We start from the raw sequence: 14,330 nt of genomic DNA, 5'->3' as shown, positions 1-14,330 counted from the left end.
AATTTGGGAATATGCATAGAATTATATAGAGTCACTTACCTCATTACCAGTCACATAATACATGCGTGCCTCTTGCATTAAATGGAATACATCTGGGCATTGTCTAATCAATTCATTGGCTTCTACTGTGCCAACAAAATACCAGGGATCCAATAAGGGAAGGCGGACACATTCTAACATTTTTGGCAGAAGAGAAAATCTTTCTGATTTCTTATAATGCACCCAGTTTATGACAGTCTCAAAGACCTGGGCTTCTTCAGTTACATACAGCTCATCGTTCTTAAGAATATGATATAGAATGTCAGACGGTAGCTCCAGGAATTCCTCATGGTTCAAAACCTGGGAAAAGTTTTGTATAATATAGTTCTGAACTTGCAGCTTTAAAGATTCCAGGCAGTGAGCGTCTGCAAGTCTCAAAATCCCAACACAATTCTCAGGATGAAGAGCTTCTGTAAGGAAACTGGAACAAGCCTCTACCATTCTCAAGAACTGGAAGAAAACAGGAAGTTTAGGATATCAGTTGCCTGCAATGTACATCTGCACATTAACACTATGTAGAATTCCGCTCTACAAATATAGCCTAATGTGTTATAGTGTCAGACAATGCTGATTGAGAATGACACCCTAGTTATCCAGACTGCATATACGGAAATATAAATGGATCTCTGCCCGTGTTCTGCGTTGGCTGCATCTCTGCGACTGCTCTGCCCAAACCACCCACCTGTGAAAGTAGCTGTAATCGTTAACAGCGTGCACTTCCACCAGCCCTATTCTTGGTGTAAGAAATACATCGGAAATCAGGTGCATTCTTTGTATATGCTCAACTCTGCATAGGCTGCAATTCTGCATCCACGTCCATGAGTGAAAGCCCAGTCAATCCCACTCAGTTCAAGTGGAGATGCGGCTGACATTCCTATGACTCTCGTTGCTCGTAGATCATCAGCGTTGCATTAACTTGCCTCAGACATGTGCACTGTGCAAAAAAAGATATCTCAAGACCCGTTTGCAGAATGAACTTGTATTTAATTTTGAATCAGAGCCACTATCCGTAAAGGAGAGGTTAGTTTGCCCACTTTTTAAATGTGAGCAATTTAAGACTAATTTTTAGTGATGTGCACCGGAAATTTTTCGGGTTTTGCGTTTTGGTTTTGGATTCGGTTCCGCGGCCGTGTTTTGGATTCGGACGCGTTTTGGCAAAACCTCCCTGAAAATTATTTGTCGGATTCAGATGCGTTTTGGATTCGTTTTTTTTTTACAAAAAACCCTCAAAAACAGCTTAAATCATAGAATTTGGGGGTCATTTTGATCCCATAGTATTATTAACCTCAATAACCATAATTTACACATTTTCAGTCTATTCTGAACACCTCACACCTCACAATATTATTTTTAGTCCTAAAATTTGCACCGAGGTTGCTGGATGGCTAAGCTAAGCGACACAAGTGGCCGACACAAACACCTGGCCCATCTAGGAGTGGCACTGCAGTGTCAGGCAGGATGGCATTTCAAAAAAATAATCTCCAAACAGCACATGATGCAAAGAAAAAAAGAGGCGCAATGAGGTAGCTGTGTGACTAAGCTAAGCGACCCAAGTGGCCGACACAAACACCTGGCCATTCTAGGAGTGGCACTGCAGTGACAGACAGGATGACACTTCAAAAAAATAGTCTCCAAACAGCACATGATGCAAAGAAAAAAAGAGGCGCACCAAGGTCGCTGTGTGACTAAGCTAAGCGACACAAGTGGCTGACACAAACACCTGGCCCATCTAGGAGTGGCACTGCATTGTCAGACAGGATGGCACTTCAAAAAAATAGTCCCCAAACAGCACGATGCAAAGAAAAAAAGAGGCGCAATGAGGTAGCTGTTTGACTAAGCTAAGCGACCCAAGTGGCCGACACAAACACCTGGCCCATCTAGGAGTGGCACTGCAGTGTCAGACAGGATGGCAGATTAAAAAAATTGTCCCCAAACAGCACATGATGCAAAGAAAAAAAAGAGGCGCAATGAGGTAGCTGTGTGACCAAGCTAAGCGACCCAAGTGGCCGACACAAACACCTGGCCCATCTAGGAGTGGCACTGCAGTGTCAGACAGGATGGCAGATTAAAAAATTGTCCCCAAACAGCACATGATGCAAAGAAAAAAAGAGGCGCAATGAGGTAGCTGTGTGACTAAGCTAAGCGACACAAGTGGCCGACACAAACACCTGGCCCATCTAGGAGTGGCACTGCGGTGTCAGGCAGGATGGCACTTCAAAAAAATTGTCCCCAAACAGCACATGATGCAAAGAAAAATGAAAGAAAAAAGAGGTGCCAGATGGAATTGTCCTTGGGCCCTCCCACCCACCCTTATGTTGTATAAACAGGACATGCACACTTTAACGAACCCATCATTTCAGCAACAGGGTCTGCCACACGACTGTGACTGAAATGACTGGTTGGTTTGGGCCCCCACCAAAAAAAGAACCAATCAATCTCTCCTTGCACAAACTGGCTCTACAGAGGCAAGATGTCCACCTCATCATCATCCTCCGATTCCTCACCCCTTTCACTGTGTACATCCCCCTCCTCACAGATTATTAATTCGTCCCCACTGGAATCCACCATCTCAGGTCCCTGTGTACTTTCTGGAGGCAATTGCTGCTGGTGAATGTCTCCACGGAGGAATTGATTATAATTCATTTTGATGAACATCATCTTCTCCACATTTTCTGGAAGTAACCTCGTACGCCGATTGCTGACAAGGTGAGCGGCTGCACTAAACACTCTTTCGGAGTACACACTGGAGGGAGGGCAACTTAGGTAGAATAAAGCCAGTTTGTGCAAGGGCCTCCAAATTGCCTCTTTTTCCTGCCAGTATATGTACGGACTGTCTGACGTGCCTGCTTGGATGCGGTCACTCATATAATCCTCCACCATTCTTTCAATGGTGAGAGAATCATATGCAGTGACAGTAGACGACATGTCAGTAATCGTTGGCAGGTCCTTCAGTCCGGACCAGATGTCAGCACTCGCTCCAGACTGCCCTGCATCACCGCCAGCGGGTGGGCTCGGAATTCTTAGCCTTTTCCTCGCACCCCCAGTTGCGGGAGAATGTGAAGGAGGAGATGTTGATGGGTCACGTTCCGCTTGACTTGACAATTTTCTCACCAGCAGGTCTTTGAACCTCTGCAGACTTGTGTCTGCCGGAAAGAGAGATACAACGTAGGTTTTAAATCTAGGATCGAGCACGGTGGCCAAAATGTAGTGCTCTGATTTCAACAGATTGACCACCCGTGAATCCTGGTTAAGCGAATTAAGGGCTCCATCCACAAGTCCCACATGCCTAGTGGAATCGCTCTGTTTTAGCTCCTCCTTCAGTGTCTCCAGCTTCTTCTGCAAAAGCCTGATGAGGGGAATGACCTGACTCAGGCTGGCAGTGTCTGAACTGACTTCACGTGTGGCAAGTTCAAAGGGTTGCAGAACCTTGCACAACGTTGAAATCATTCTCCACTGCGCTTGAGTCAGGTGCATTCCCCCTCCTTTGCCTATATCGTGGGCAGATGTATAGGCTTGAATGGCCTTTTGCTGCTCCTCCATCCTCTGAAGCATATAGAGGGTTGAATTCCACCTCGTTACCACCTCTTGCTTCAGATGATGGCAGGGCAGGTTCAGGAATGTTTGGTGGTGCTCCAGTCTTCAGTACGCGGTGGCTGAATGCTGAAAGTGGCCCGCAATTCTTCGGGCCACCGACAGCATCTCTTGCACGCCCCTGTCGTTTTTTAAAGAATTCTGCACCACTAAATTCAATGTATGTGCAAAACATGGGAAGTGCTGGAATTTGCCCAGATGTAATGCACGCACAATATTGCTGGCGTTGTCCAATGTCACAAATCCCCAGGAGAGTCCAATTGGGGTAAGCCATTCTGCGATGATGTTCCTCAGTTTCCATAAGAGGTTGTCAGCTGTGTGCCTCTTCTGGAAAGCGGTGATACAAAGCCGTAGCCTGCCTAGGAATGAGTTGGCGTTTGCGAGATGCTGCTATTGGTGCCGCCGCTGCTGTTCTTGCTGCGGGAGGCAATACATCTACCCAGTGGGCTGTCACAGTCATATAGTCCTGAGTCTGCCCTGCTCCACTTGTCCACATGTCCGTGGTTAAGTGGACATTGGGTACAACTGCATTTTTTAGGACACTGGTGACTCTTTTTCTGAGGTCTGTGTACATTTTCGGTATCGCCTGCCTAGAGAAATGGAACCTAGATGGTATTTGGTACCGGGGACACAGTACCTCAATCAAGTCTCTAGTTGCCTCTGAATTAACGGTGGATACCGGAACCACGTTTCTCACCGCCCAGGCTGCCAAGGCCTGAGTTATCCGCTTTGCAGCAGGATGACTGCCGTGACATTTCATCTTCCTCGCAAAGGACTGTTGGACAGTCAATTGCTTACTGGAAGTAGTACAAGTGGTCTTCCGACTTCCCCTCTGGGATGACGATCGACTCCCAGCAGCAACAACAGCAGCGCCAGCAGCAGTAGGCATTACACTCAAGGATGCATCGGAGGAATCCCAGGCAGGAGAGAACTCGTCATACTTGCCAGTGACATGGCCTGCAGGACTATTGGCTTTCCTGTGTAAGGTGGAAATTGACACTGAGGGAGTTGGTGGTGTGGTTTGCAGGAGCTTGATTACAAGAGGAAGGGATTTAGTGGTCAGTGGACTGCTTCCGCTGTCATCCAAAGTTTTTGAACTTGTCACTGACTTCTGATGAATGCGGTCCAGTTGACGTATAAGGGAGGATGTTCCTAGGTGGTTAACGTCCTTACCCCTACTTATTACAGCTTGACAAAGGCAACACACGGCTTCACACCTGTTGTCCGCATTTGTGTTGAAATAATTCCACACCGAAGAGGTGATTTTTTTTTGTATTTTGACCAGGCATGTCAATGGCCATATTCGTCCCACGGACAACAGGTGTCTCCCCGGGTGCCTGACTTAAACAAACCACCACACCATCAGAATCCTCCTTGTCAATTTCCTCCCCAGCGCCAGCAACACCCAAATCCTCATCCTGGTGTACTTCAACAGTGACATCTTCAATTTGACTATCAGGAACTGGACTGCGGGTGCTCCTTTAAGCATTTGCAGGGGGCGTGCAAATGGTGGAAGGTGCAAGCTCTTCCCGTCCAGTGTTGGGAAGGTCAGGCATCGCAACCGACACAATTGGACTCTCCTTGGGGATTTGTGATTTAGAAGAACGCACAGTTCTTTGCTGTGCCTTTGCCAGCTTAAGTCTTTTCATTTTTCTAGCGAGAGGATGAGTGCTTCCATCCTCATGTGAAGCTGAACCACTAGCCATGAACATAGGCCAGGGCCTCAGCTGTTCCTTGCCACTCCGTGTCGTAAATGGCATATTGGCAAGTTTACGCTTCTCATCAGACGCTTTCAATTTTGATTTTTGGGTCATTTTACTGAACTTTTGTTTTTTGGATTTTACATGCTCTCTACTATGACATTGGGCATCGGCCTTGGCAGACGACGTTGATGGCATTTCATCGTCTCGGCCATGACTAGTGGCAGCAGCTTCAGCACGAGGTGGAAGTGGATCTTGATCTTTCCCTATTTTAACCTCCACATTTTTGTTCTCCATTTTTTAATGTGTGGAATTATATGCCAGTATCAATAGCAATGGCCTATTACTATATATACTGCGCACAACTGAAATGCACCACAGGTATGGATGGATAGTATACTTGACGACACAGAGGTAGGTAGAGCAGTGGCCTACTGTACCGTACTGCTATATATTATATACTGGTGGTCAGCAAACTGTGCAAAACTGAAATGCACCACAGGTATGGATGGATAGTATAGTTGACGACACAGAGGTAGGTACAGCAGTGGCCTACTGTACCGTACTGCTATATATTATATACTGGTGGTCAGCAAACTGTGCAAAAATGAAATGCACCACAGGTATGGATGGATAGTATACTTGACGACACAGAGGTAGGTACAGCAGTGGCCTACTGTACCGTACTGCTATATATTATATACTGGTGGTGAGCAAACTGCAAAAATGAAATGCACCACAGGTATGGATGGATAGTATACTTGACGACACAGAGGTAGGTACAGCAGTAGCCTACTGTACCGTAATGCTATATATTATATACTGGTGGTCAGCAAACTGTGCAAAACTTAAATGCACCACAGGTATGGATGGATAGTACACTTGACGACACAGAGGTAGGTACAGCAGTAGCCTACTGTACCGTACTGCTATATATATTATATACTGGTGGTCAGCAAATTGTGCAAAACTGAAATGCACCACAGGTATGGATGGATAGTATACTTGACGACACAGAGGTAGGTACAGCAGTGGCCTACTGTACCGTACTGCTATATATATTATATACTGGTAGTCAGCAAACTGTGCAAAACTGAAATGCACCACAGGTATGGATGGATAGTATACTTGACGACACAGAGGTAGGTACAGCAGTGGCCTACTGTACCGTACTGCTATATATATTATATACTGGTGGTCAGCAAACTGTGCAAAACTGAAATGCACCACAGGTATGGATGGATAGTATACTTGACGACACAGAGGTAGGTACAGCAGTGGCCTGCTGTACCGTAATGCTATATATTATATACTGGTGGTCAGCAAACTGTGCAAAACTGAAATGCACCACAGGTATGGATGGATAGTATACTTGACGACACAGAGGTAGGTACAGCAGTGGCCTTCTGTACCGTACTCCTATATATTATATACTGGTGGTCAGCAAAATTATGCACTGTACTCCTACTATATACTGTCTACAATGCAGCACAGATATGGAGTGTTTTTCAGGCAGACAACGTATACTGGTGGTCACTGGTCAGCAAAACTCTGCACTGTACTCCTCCTATATAATATTATACTGGTGGTCCCCAGTCCCCACAATAAAGCAGCACACTGAGCACAGATATGGAGTGTTTTTCAGGCAGACAACGTATACTGGTGGTCACTGTCAGCAAAACTCTGCACTGTACTCCTGCTATATAATACAGCTTCTCCCCAGTCCCCACAATTAAGCAGTGTGAGCACAGATATATGCAGCACACTGAGCACAGATAACGGATAAGGAGCGTTTTTCAGGCAGAGAACGGATAAAACTGGTGGTCACTGATCAGCAAAACTCTGCACTGTACTCCTCCTATATTATACAGCTGCTCCCCAGTCCTCCCCACAATTAAGCAATAAAGCACAATCAAGTTCAACAATAAACGGAGAGGACGCCAGCCACGTCCTCTCCCTAACATTTCCAATGCACGAGTGAAAATGGCGGCGACGCGCGGCTGCTTATATAGAATCCGAATCTCGCGAGAATCCAACAGCGGGATGATGGCGTTCGGGCGCGCTCGGATTAACCGAGCCATACGGGAGAATCCGAGTATGCCTCGGACCCATGTAAAATGGGTGAAGTTCGGGGGGGTTCGGTTTCCGAGGAACCTAACCCGCTCATCTCTACTAATTTTTACAAATTTGGAGCATTAAATATGATTAAACATTATACTGCATTATAACAGTTGATAATGTTTATTATATATTTAATATTGGGCTCTGCCTCTCTATGCAGAGTTATTTGTACATTTCTGCACACCAAAGCACATTCCTAGTTTGCAGAGGTATATGCTGAAGTGTAGGGTATACTGATGGTAGTTATCTATGGACATCAGTGCAAAATGCACAAGATGTTTTATGTACACATTATCTGGAGCATCGCATGAGTTAATTGTGCCAAAACACTTGTTTTAAGAAGGCCTGTATTACCAGATTATTTTTCACTTTTTTCCCCCAGACTGAATTATATATATATATATATATATATATATATATATATATATATATATATATATATATATATATATACAGGGGTGCTTTAAGAGAGGAGGAGGCCCGAATGCAGCCTCCTCCATTCGGGCCCCCTCCTCTCTGCCGGCAGCGCTGAGAGTCTGAGCACTAGAGCGCTCAGACTCTACTGCTCATGCGCAGAACTCAGTGAAAATTGGCGCTGCACCATTATCACCGAGTTTTAACACTGACACTGACGTCGGTGCGGGACTCTGGACAGGGAGTATTTAGAAAATGGGTGCAGCGTGTGCAGTGGGGTCCACCCCTGGACTCAGCGGCCCGTGTGCACCGCACACACTGCACCAATTATAGATACGCCAGTGTATGTCTATCTATCTATCTATCGGAATCAGGGGCGTAACCACACACTACTTACATAATTACATAGATAGCACTCTCAGCCAGTTTACAGGGACCAGAGCTCACAATGAATTGGCAGGTCTCCAGCTACGCTGTGAATCAGCCATCTGCATCATGCAGAATCAGCATTCCCCAGTGGGACCCATCTCACAGTACAGCAGTAGTGGCGGGTGTACTATTGCTTGCAGCAGCACAGGCTGAGCAGTACCAGGCAGGGGCCATCCTGTCCCCTTTTGCAGGTGTTAGCATGGCTCCTGGGACAAAACTAATTAACACTGCAGCAGATCTCTTTGTGAACCACACAGGTGCTGCTGTACATGCAGGTGCCCCTTCAGGCCTTGACGGCTGGAGGCCGACATCTCCAATGCCTCTGAGAGTTGCGCCCCTGGTGGAAATTCAATTAGCCCTGATCATTTTTCAGGCGCTAAAAACGTGACTTAGAGACCTTTTTTAGTACCCCAAAAATTACCTGTTTTTGGGTAAAAACAAATAGAATCCGTGATAAGTTTACGGACCTATGTGTTTTCACTGCACTGACCGCAAATGCACAACTGCATTCTCCGTACACCACCCTCTCCCAGCACACTGCCGCAACCAAGCTCCAGGGGACGGCGCCACAATGCCGCTCCCAGTAAACTTCCGGGCACCAGCAAACCTGTTCCCAGGACACCACCAGCAACCCCGCTCCCAGGACACCACCAGCAAACCCGCTCCCAGGACATGACGGCATCCCCACTCCCAGGACACCACCGGCAACCCTGCTCACTAGTTACCATTGGCAGAGTGGACACTGGGAACTCTCAGCATGCAGGCCTGAGGAGCACTGTAGGAGAACCCATGGCAGCACAACATCCATTAACTGGGAAGGATCCATTGAGGTGAGGACATATGCACCTGGAGTGTTTGGGTTTAATGCTGCTAAATGGCACTGGGTCACCCACTATCTTCCTGTCACCCCTGCTTCAGTCACCCACTTTCTTCCTGTCACCTCTACCTCAGTCACCCACTACTGTATTTCCGTCACCCCTGCCTCAGTCACCCACTATCTCCCTGTCATCCCTGCCTCAGTCACCCACTATCTTCCTGTCACTCCTGCCTCAGTCACCCCTGCCTCAGTCACCCACTATCTCTGTCACATCTGCCTCAGTCACCCACTATCTCCCTGTCACCCCTACCTAGGTCAATGCCTATTTCCCTGTCACCCCTGCCTCAGTCACCCACTATATCCCTGCCATCCCTGCCTCAGTCACCCACTATTTTTGTCACCCACTATCTCCCTGTCACCCCTGACTCAGTCACCAACTATCTCCCTGTAGCCTTGGGGGTACAATTGTGTGGCTACGCCCCTTTCTTGTGAGTCCAAACCCATTTTTGCAGGCACCCACTATCTTCATCACCCCTGCCTCAGTCACCCATTATCTCCTTGTCACCCCTGCCTCAGTCACCCACTATCTTCGTCACTCCTGCCTCAGTCACCCATTATGTCCCTGTCACCCCATCTTCAGTCATCGACTATCTCCATCACCCCTGCCTCAGTCACCAACTATCTTTCTGCACTCTTGGGGGGTACAATTGTGTGGCTACACCCCTTTCTAGTGAGGCCACACGCCTTATTGCGGCATGTGCCGAACAATTTATCCCATCAAGGGGTGCCAAAATTGATCTTTGCTTAAAAAGAAAAAAAATAAGCTTGGGCCGGTCCTGGATAAGATCTACAGGATAATTCTGGCAGTAGTTTGGGCAGAGTTCTGAACTTCATGTTCCCAGTGTTAACTGGCTGGGATCTATATTAGATTAATTAAGACTCACAAATAAATGATAGATTATTTTATTTAATTATCAGTTCCCCTGCAATCTGCAGTAGACTAATACCCCTTTCAGACTAGCATAAATTTCCTGTGTTACTGCACGTGCGCATTAACCAGGGAATGTGGTTAGTCTGAAAGGGTCCTGAAGGAATATCCTGGGTTGAGTGTCCCAACATTTTTCCCCAGGTCACGACATGGTTTGAAGCCGGAATTAACCTGGGATGCGGTGTAGTGTAAACAGTAAGCCGGGTCAAGGCGACCCGGATCCCATTCTCTACATCGGAGGAGGCAGCGCTTGGAGATAATCATCTCCAAGCTCCACCTCCTGTAGCGTTGGTGGTGATACCACCAACCTGGCAATATGCAATAAGCAATAAGGGGTCTCAAGCCAGGTTCCACCAGGGAAGCAAACGTGTACAAATTCCCAGGTGCGACCAGGCTCTGCCAATCTGAAAGGGATATTAGCAATCTCCATACTCTGGACTCTCTCCCACCTGCTAACCAATACAAAATGCCACAATACAAAAATCTTCCACAAGGGAGAATTAGTATATACTGTATACAGTCACAAATACAGTAAAATTTAATTTGGTCTTGCTTCCAAAGCCGGGGTGGGTGAGCAAGTTCAGACATAGCAACATTGTCCGGGTAAAAGACAGAATTGTTGGATTCCGCATCTATAACTTTTACATTACCCTTATTATAAATTTGGGAGTACAAACATAAACTGTTATTATTACTACTGTTACAGTATATACGCAATAATACAAGATAATATATAGTTAGAAGGGAGGAGGAGTTAACAGTAAAACTGTGTCAGTCTGCAATGAAGCAGCACCTGGAACATTGTGAAACATCTGCTGTGTGGTTAGGTTCTGCTGACAAACATCCTGACCAAAATACAAATCTTGTTTTTAGTTTCACATTTCCCTGTAACCTATGTAAAGTTTACCACATTCAACGAACTGAATGAGCTACTGCACTTCTGCACAATCATGTCAATACACAAGTCAATTTGTATTTATTAATACAATTGTCATCAAACAGCTCTCATCCAAACTAGAGATGAGCGGGTTCGGTTCCTCGGAAACCGAACCCCCCCGAACTTCACCCATTTTACACGGGTCCGAGGCATACTCGGATTCTCCCGTATGGCTCCGTTAACCCGAGCGCGCCTGAACATCATCATCCCGCTGTCGGATTCTCGCGAGATTCGGATTCTATATGAGGAGCCGCGCGTCGCCGCCCTTTTTCACTCGTGCATTGGAAATGATAGTGAGAGGACGTGGCTGGCGTCCTCTCACTTTGTTTCAGGGGGCTGCATATCTTTATTCTGGGTACCAGCAATATTATAGGAGGAGTACAGTGCAGAGGTTTGCTGACCAGTGATCACCAGTATTATACGTTGTCTGCCTGAAAAACGCTCCATATCTGTGCTCAGTGTGCTGCATATATCTGTGCTCACACTGCTTTATTGTGGGGACTGGGGACAAGCAGTATTATATAGGAGGAGTACAGTGCAGAGTTTTGCTGACCAGTGACCACCAGTATACGTTATCTGCCTGAAAAAACGCTCCATATCTGTGCTCAGTGTGCTGCATATATCTGTGCTCACACTGCTTTATTGTGGGTACTGGGGACCACCAGTATATTATATAGGAGGAGTACAGTGCAGAGTTTTGCTGACCAGTGACCACCAGTATTATACGTTCTCTGCTTGAAAAACGCTCCATATCTGTGCATTGTAGTATATAATAGGAGTACAGTGCATAATTTTGCTGACCACCAGAAGGCCTCTGCTCTACCTACCTCTGTGTCGTCAAGTATACTATCCATCCATACCTGTGGTGCATTTAAGTTTTTCACAGTTTGCTGACCACCAGTATATAATATATAGCAGTACGGTACAGTAGGCCACTGCTCTACCTACCTCTGTGTCGTCAAGTATACTATCCATCCATACCTGTGGTGCATTTCAGTTTTGCACAGTTTGCTGACCACCAGTATATAATATATAGCATTACGGTACAGTAGGCCACTGCTCTACCTACCTCTGTGTCATCAAGTATACTATCCATCCATACCTGTGGTGCATTTCAGTTTTGCACAGTTTGCTGACCACCAGTATATAATATATAGCAGTACGGTACAGTAGGCCACTGCTCTACCTACCTCTGTGTCGTCAAGTATACTATCCATCCATACCTGTGGTGCATTTCAGTTGTGCGCAGTACATATAGTAGTAGGCCATTGCTATTGATACTGGCATATAATTCCACAAATTAAAAAATGGAGAACGGGGGGCGTGGCCTGGCTGGAGAAGAGAGCAGACGTGCGTCTGCTTCACTCCTCTCTCCAGCTTTATTAATATAATCATTCTATTAATATCCGCTGTATACCCTCCCCGGGGGATACCCTTCCTCACCTGTAGCCCTCCTGTGTCCAGCAGTGACCGCCGCAGAGCCGGGGAGCAGTTCTCACTGCTACTGCAGGTTGCGGCCTACGGACCTCCAGAAGCCGGGGCCTCGCGTACTCTCGGTGCCCGCGTTTTGTGCTCCAGAGCGGAGTCGCGGCGCCGGGAAGCGGCGCAGACCTTCCCAGAGCCACAGGAGCCATCAGTAGCCTTCCCCAGACCCCCAGGGTGGACACCCCCTGGGGCAGCAGGTCGGGGAGACGCCTGGCAGCGGGGGACAGCAGTGGAACAGACACCCAGGGAGACGCGGCGGCCATATTGGACGGCACCAAAGGAGCTGCTCTGAGGTAGTGGTGTGCCTGTGTGTTGTGGGGGACTGGCTAAGGGTCACACCGGGACTGGTGACCCCCTGGCACTGTTCTCCCTTTGATCTCACCCTGGGGCCTCTGTTAAGGGATTTGTGCTTTTCTTCATTTGCGGAGCAATTAACTTTTTCTCAGCAGTATTTTCTTCTACTACAACTGCCCCATCTTGTGGCCACTAAGCGTAATTGCAGGCATTTCTCACACAGTGTGTTCGATATATAATACATATTGTACTGCACTCTTCATACGACCGCAGATACCCCGACACCTCCCGAGACATTCGGCTGCGATGTCCCCGCGGCTGCATGACCACGGTATTATGATGTGACTGCTCTGAGATAATTCTACCTCCACCCGAATGCTCCTATGGCATGATATGACAACTCAGCCTTTATGTGGATCCTTCCTTGATTGATATTACAGACGCCTCTTACCTCCAGTCCCTCCGCTTTTGCCGTTCAGCTTTATTATGCCTCCCAAGAAATATAAGGCCGCTAAAAAGGTTTCCCAGGTGGCGTTCTTTAAACCTTCGCCTCAAGCCGCTAAAACAAAAAATGCACGGAGTGACGCCCCTAAGCATGCTGTCACCATGCCCTTGCCACTCCGGGATGCGTCCGCCCCTACCTCTGTTACCGTACCCACTAGTTCCATCAAAGACAGTGACTCGCTTACGGTGGGCGCTATGAAGCATCTCCTAACGCAATTTAAGGATGAAGTTGCGGCTGAATTTAGAGCGACTATGAGGGAATGTCAGCAATCTATTGACGAGATTGGTGGCCGCACTGACCACTTAGAAACAAAAATAGGTGAAGTGGTGTCTTCGCACAACGATCTGATCTCTTCTCATGAACTGCTTCAAAATGAGGTCACGGCGCTCAGAGACAAACTCCCTGATTTAGAGGACAGATCGAGACGTAACAATATAAAGCTGCGAGGTGTCTCGGAGGCTGTCGCTAATAGCGCTTTGAACGATTTTGCAGTCGACCTCTTTAGCAAACTCCCCACGTACCGCTCAGTGGACTTTCTAATCGACCGCATCCATAGGCTCCCTAAAGCCAGGAACGCTCCTGATGGAGTCCCCCGCGATGTCCTTATGAGGTTGCACTATTTTCACGTGAAGGAGGCGATCTTGAAAGCTGCTAGACCCTCGGATACTGCCTCGGAGGCTCTGGGGTCACTTCAGATATTCGGAGACCTGTCCCCTGCTACTCTAGCGAAAAGGCGCTCTCTTTACCCCATCACATCAGTGTTACGAACAGAGGACATTCTATACAGATGGGGATTTCCTACTAAGTTGCTTATTTCTCGAGAAGGTTCTACTGTTGTCATAACGAACGTTGAGGAAGGTAAAAAGATCCTAGCATCATGGTTCTCTGCAAGCTCTTCTACACACACCTCCCCCGAACGGGGCCTTCAGCGGGACTGGGCCTCTTCGGCTGCAGATCTTTGAGTATTGTCTGATTTACTACGTTTGCATTGATTTCATGTTTTTCTACAC

At 47.1% G+C, this 14,330-nt stretch overlaps 1 protein-coding gene across 4 annotated transcripts in view; it reads right to left on the bottom strand.

Moving 5' to 3' along the window:
- The window catches only part of KLHL6 (kelch like family member 6), a 255,477-nt gene that overhangs the window by 105,573 nt on the left and 135,574 nt on the right, over nt 1-14,330 (bottom strand). For all 4 annotated transcript variants that reach the window (XM_063915702.1, XM_063915703.1, XM_063915704.1 and 1 more), the window contains one exon: nt 40-489. In XM_063915702.1, coding sequence (XP_063771772.1) covers nt 40-489 — 450 coding nt within the window. The remainder of the gene's footprint in view (nt 1-39; nt 490-14,330) is intronic.

The sequence above is a fragment of the Pseudophryne corroboree genome, chromosome 4 (assembly GCF_028390025.1).
Source record: "Pseudophryne corroboree isolate aPseCor3 chromosome 4, aPseCor3.hap2, whole genome shotgun sequence".
Taxonomy (NCBI): Eukaryota; Metazoa; Chordata; class Amphibia; order Anura; family Myobatrachidae; genus Pseudophryne; species Pseudophryne corroboree.
This window is presented reverse-complemented; position numbering and strand designations above follow the sequence as displayed.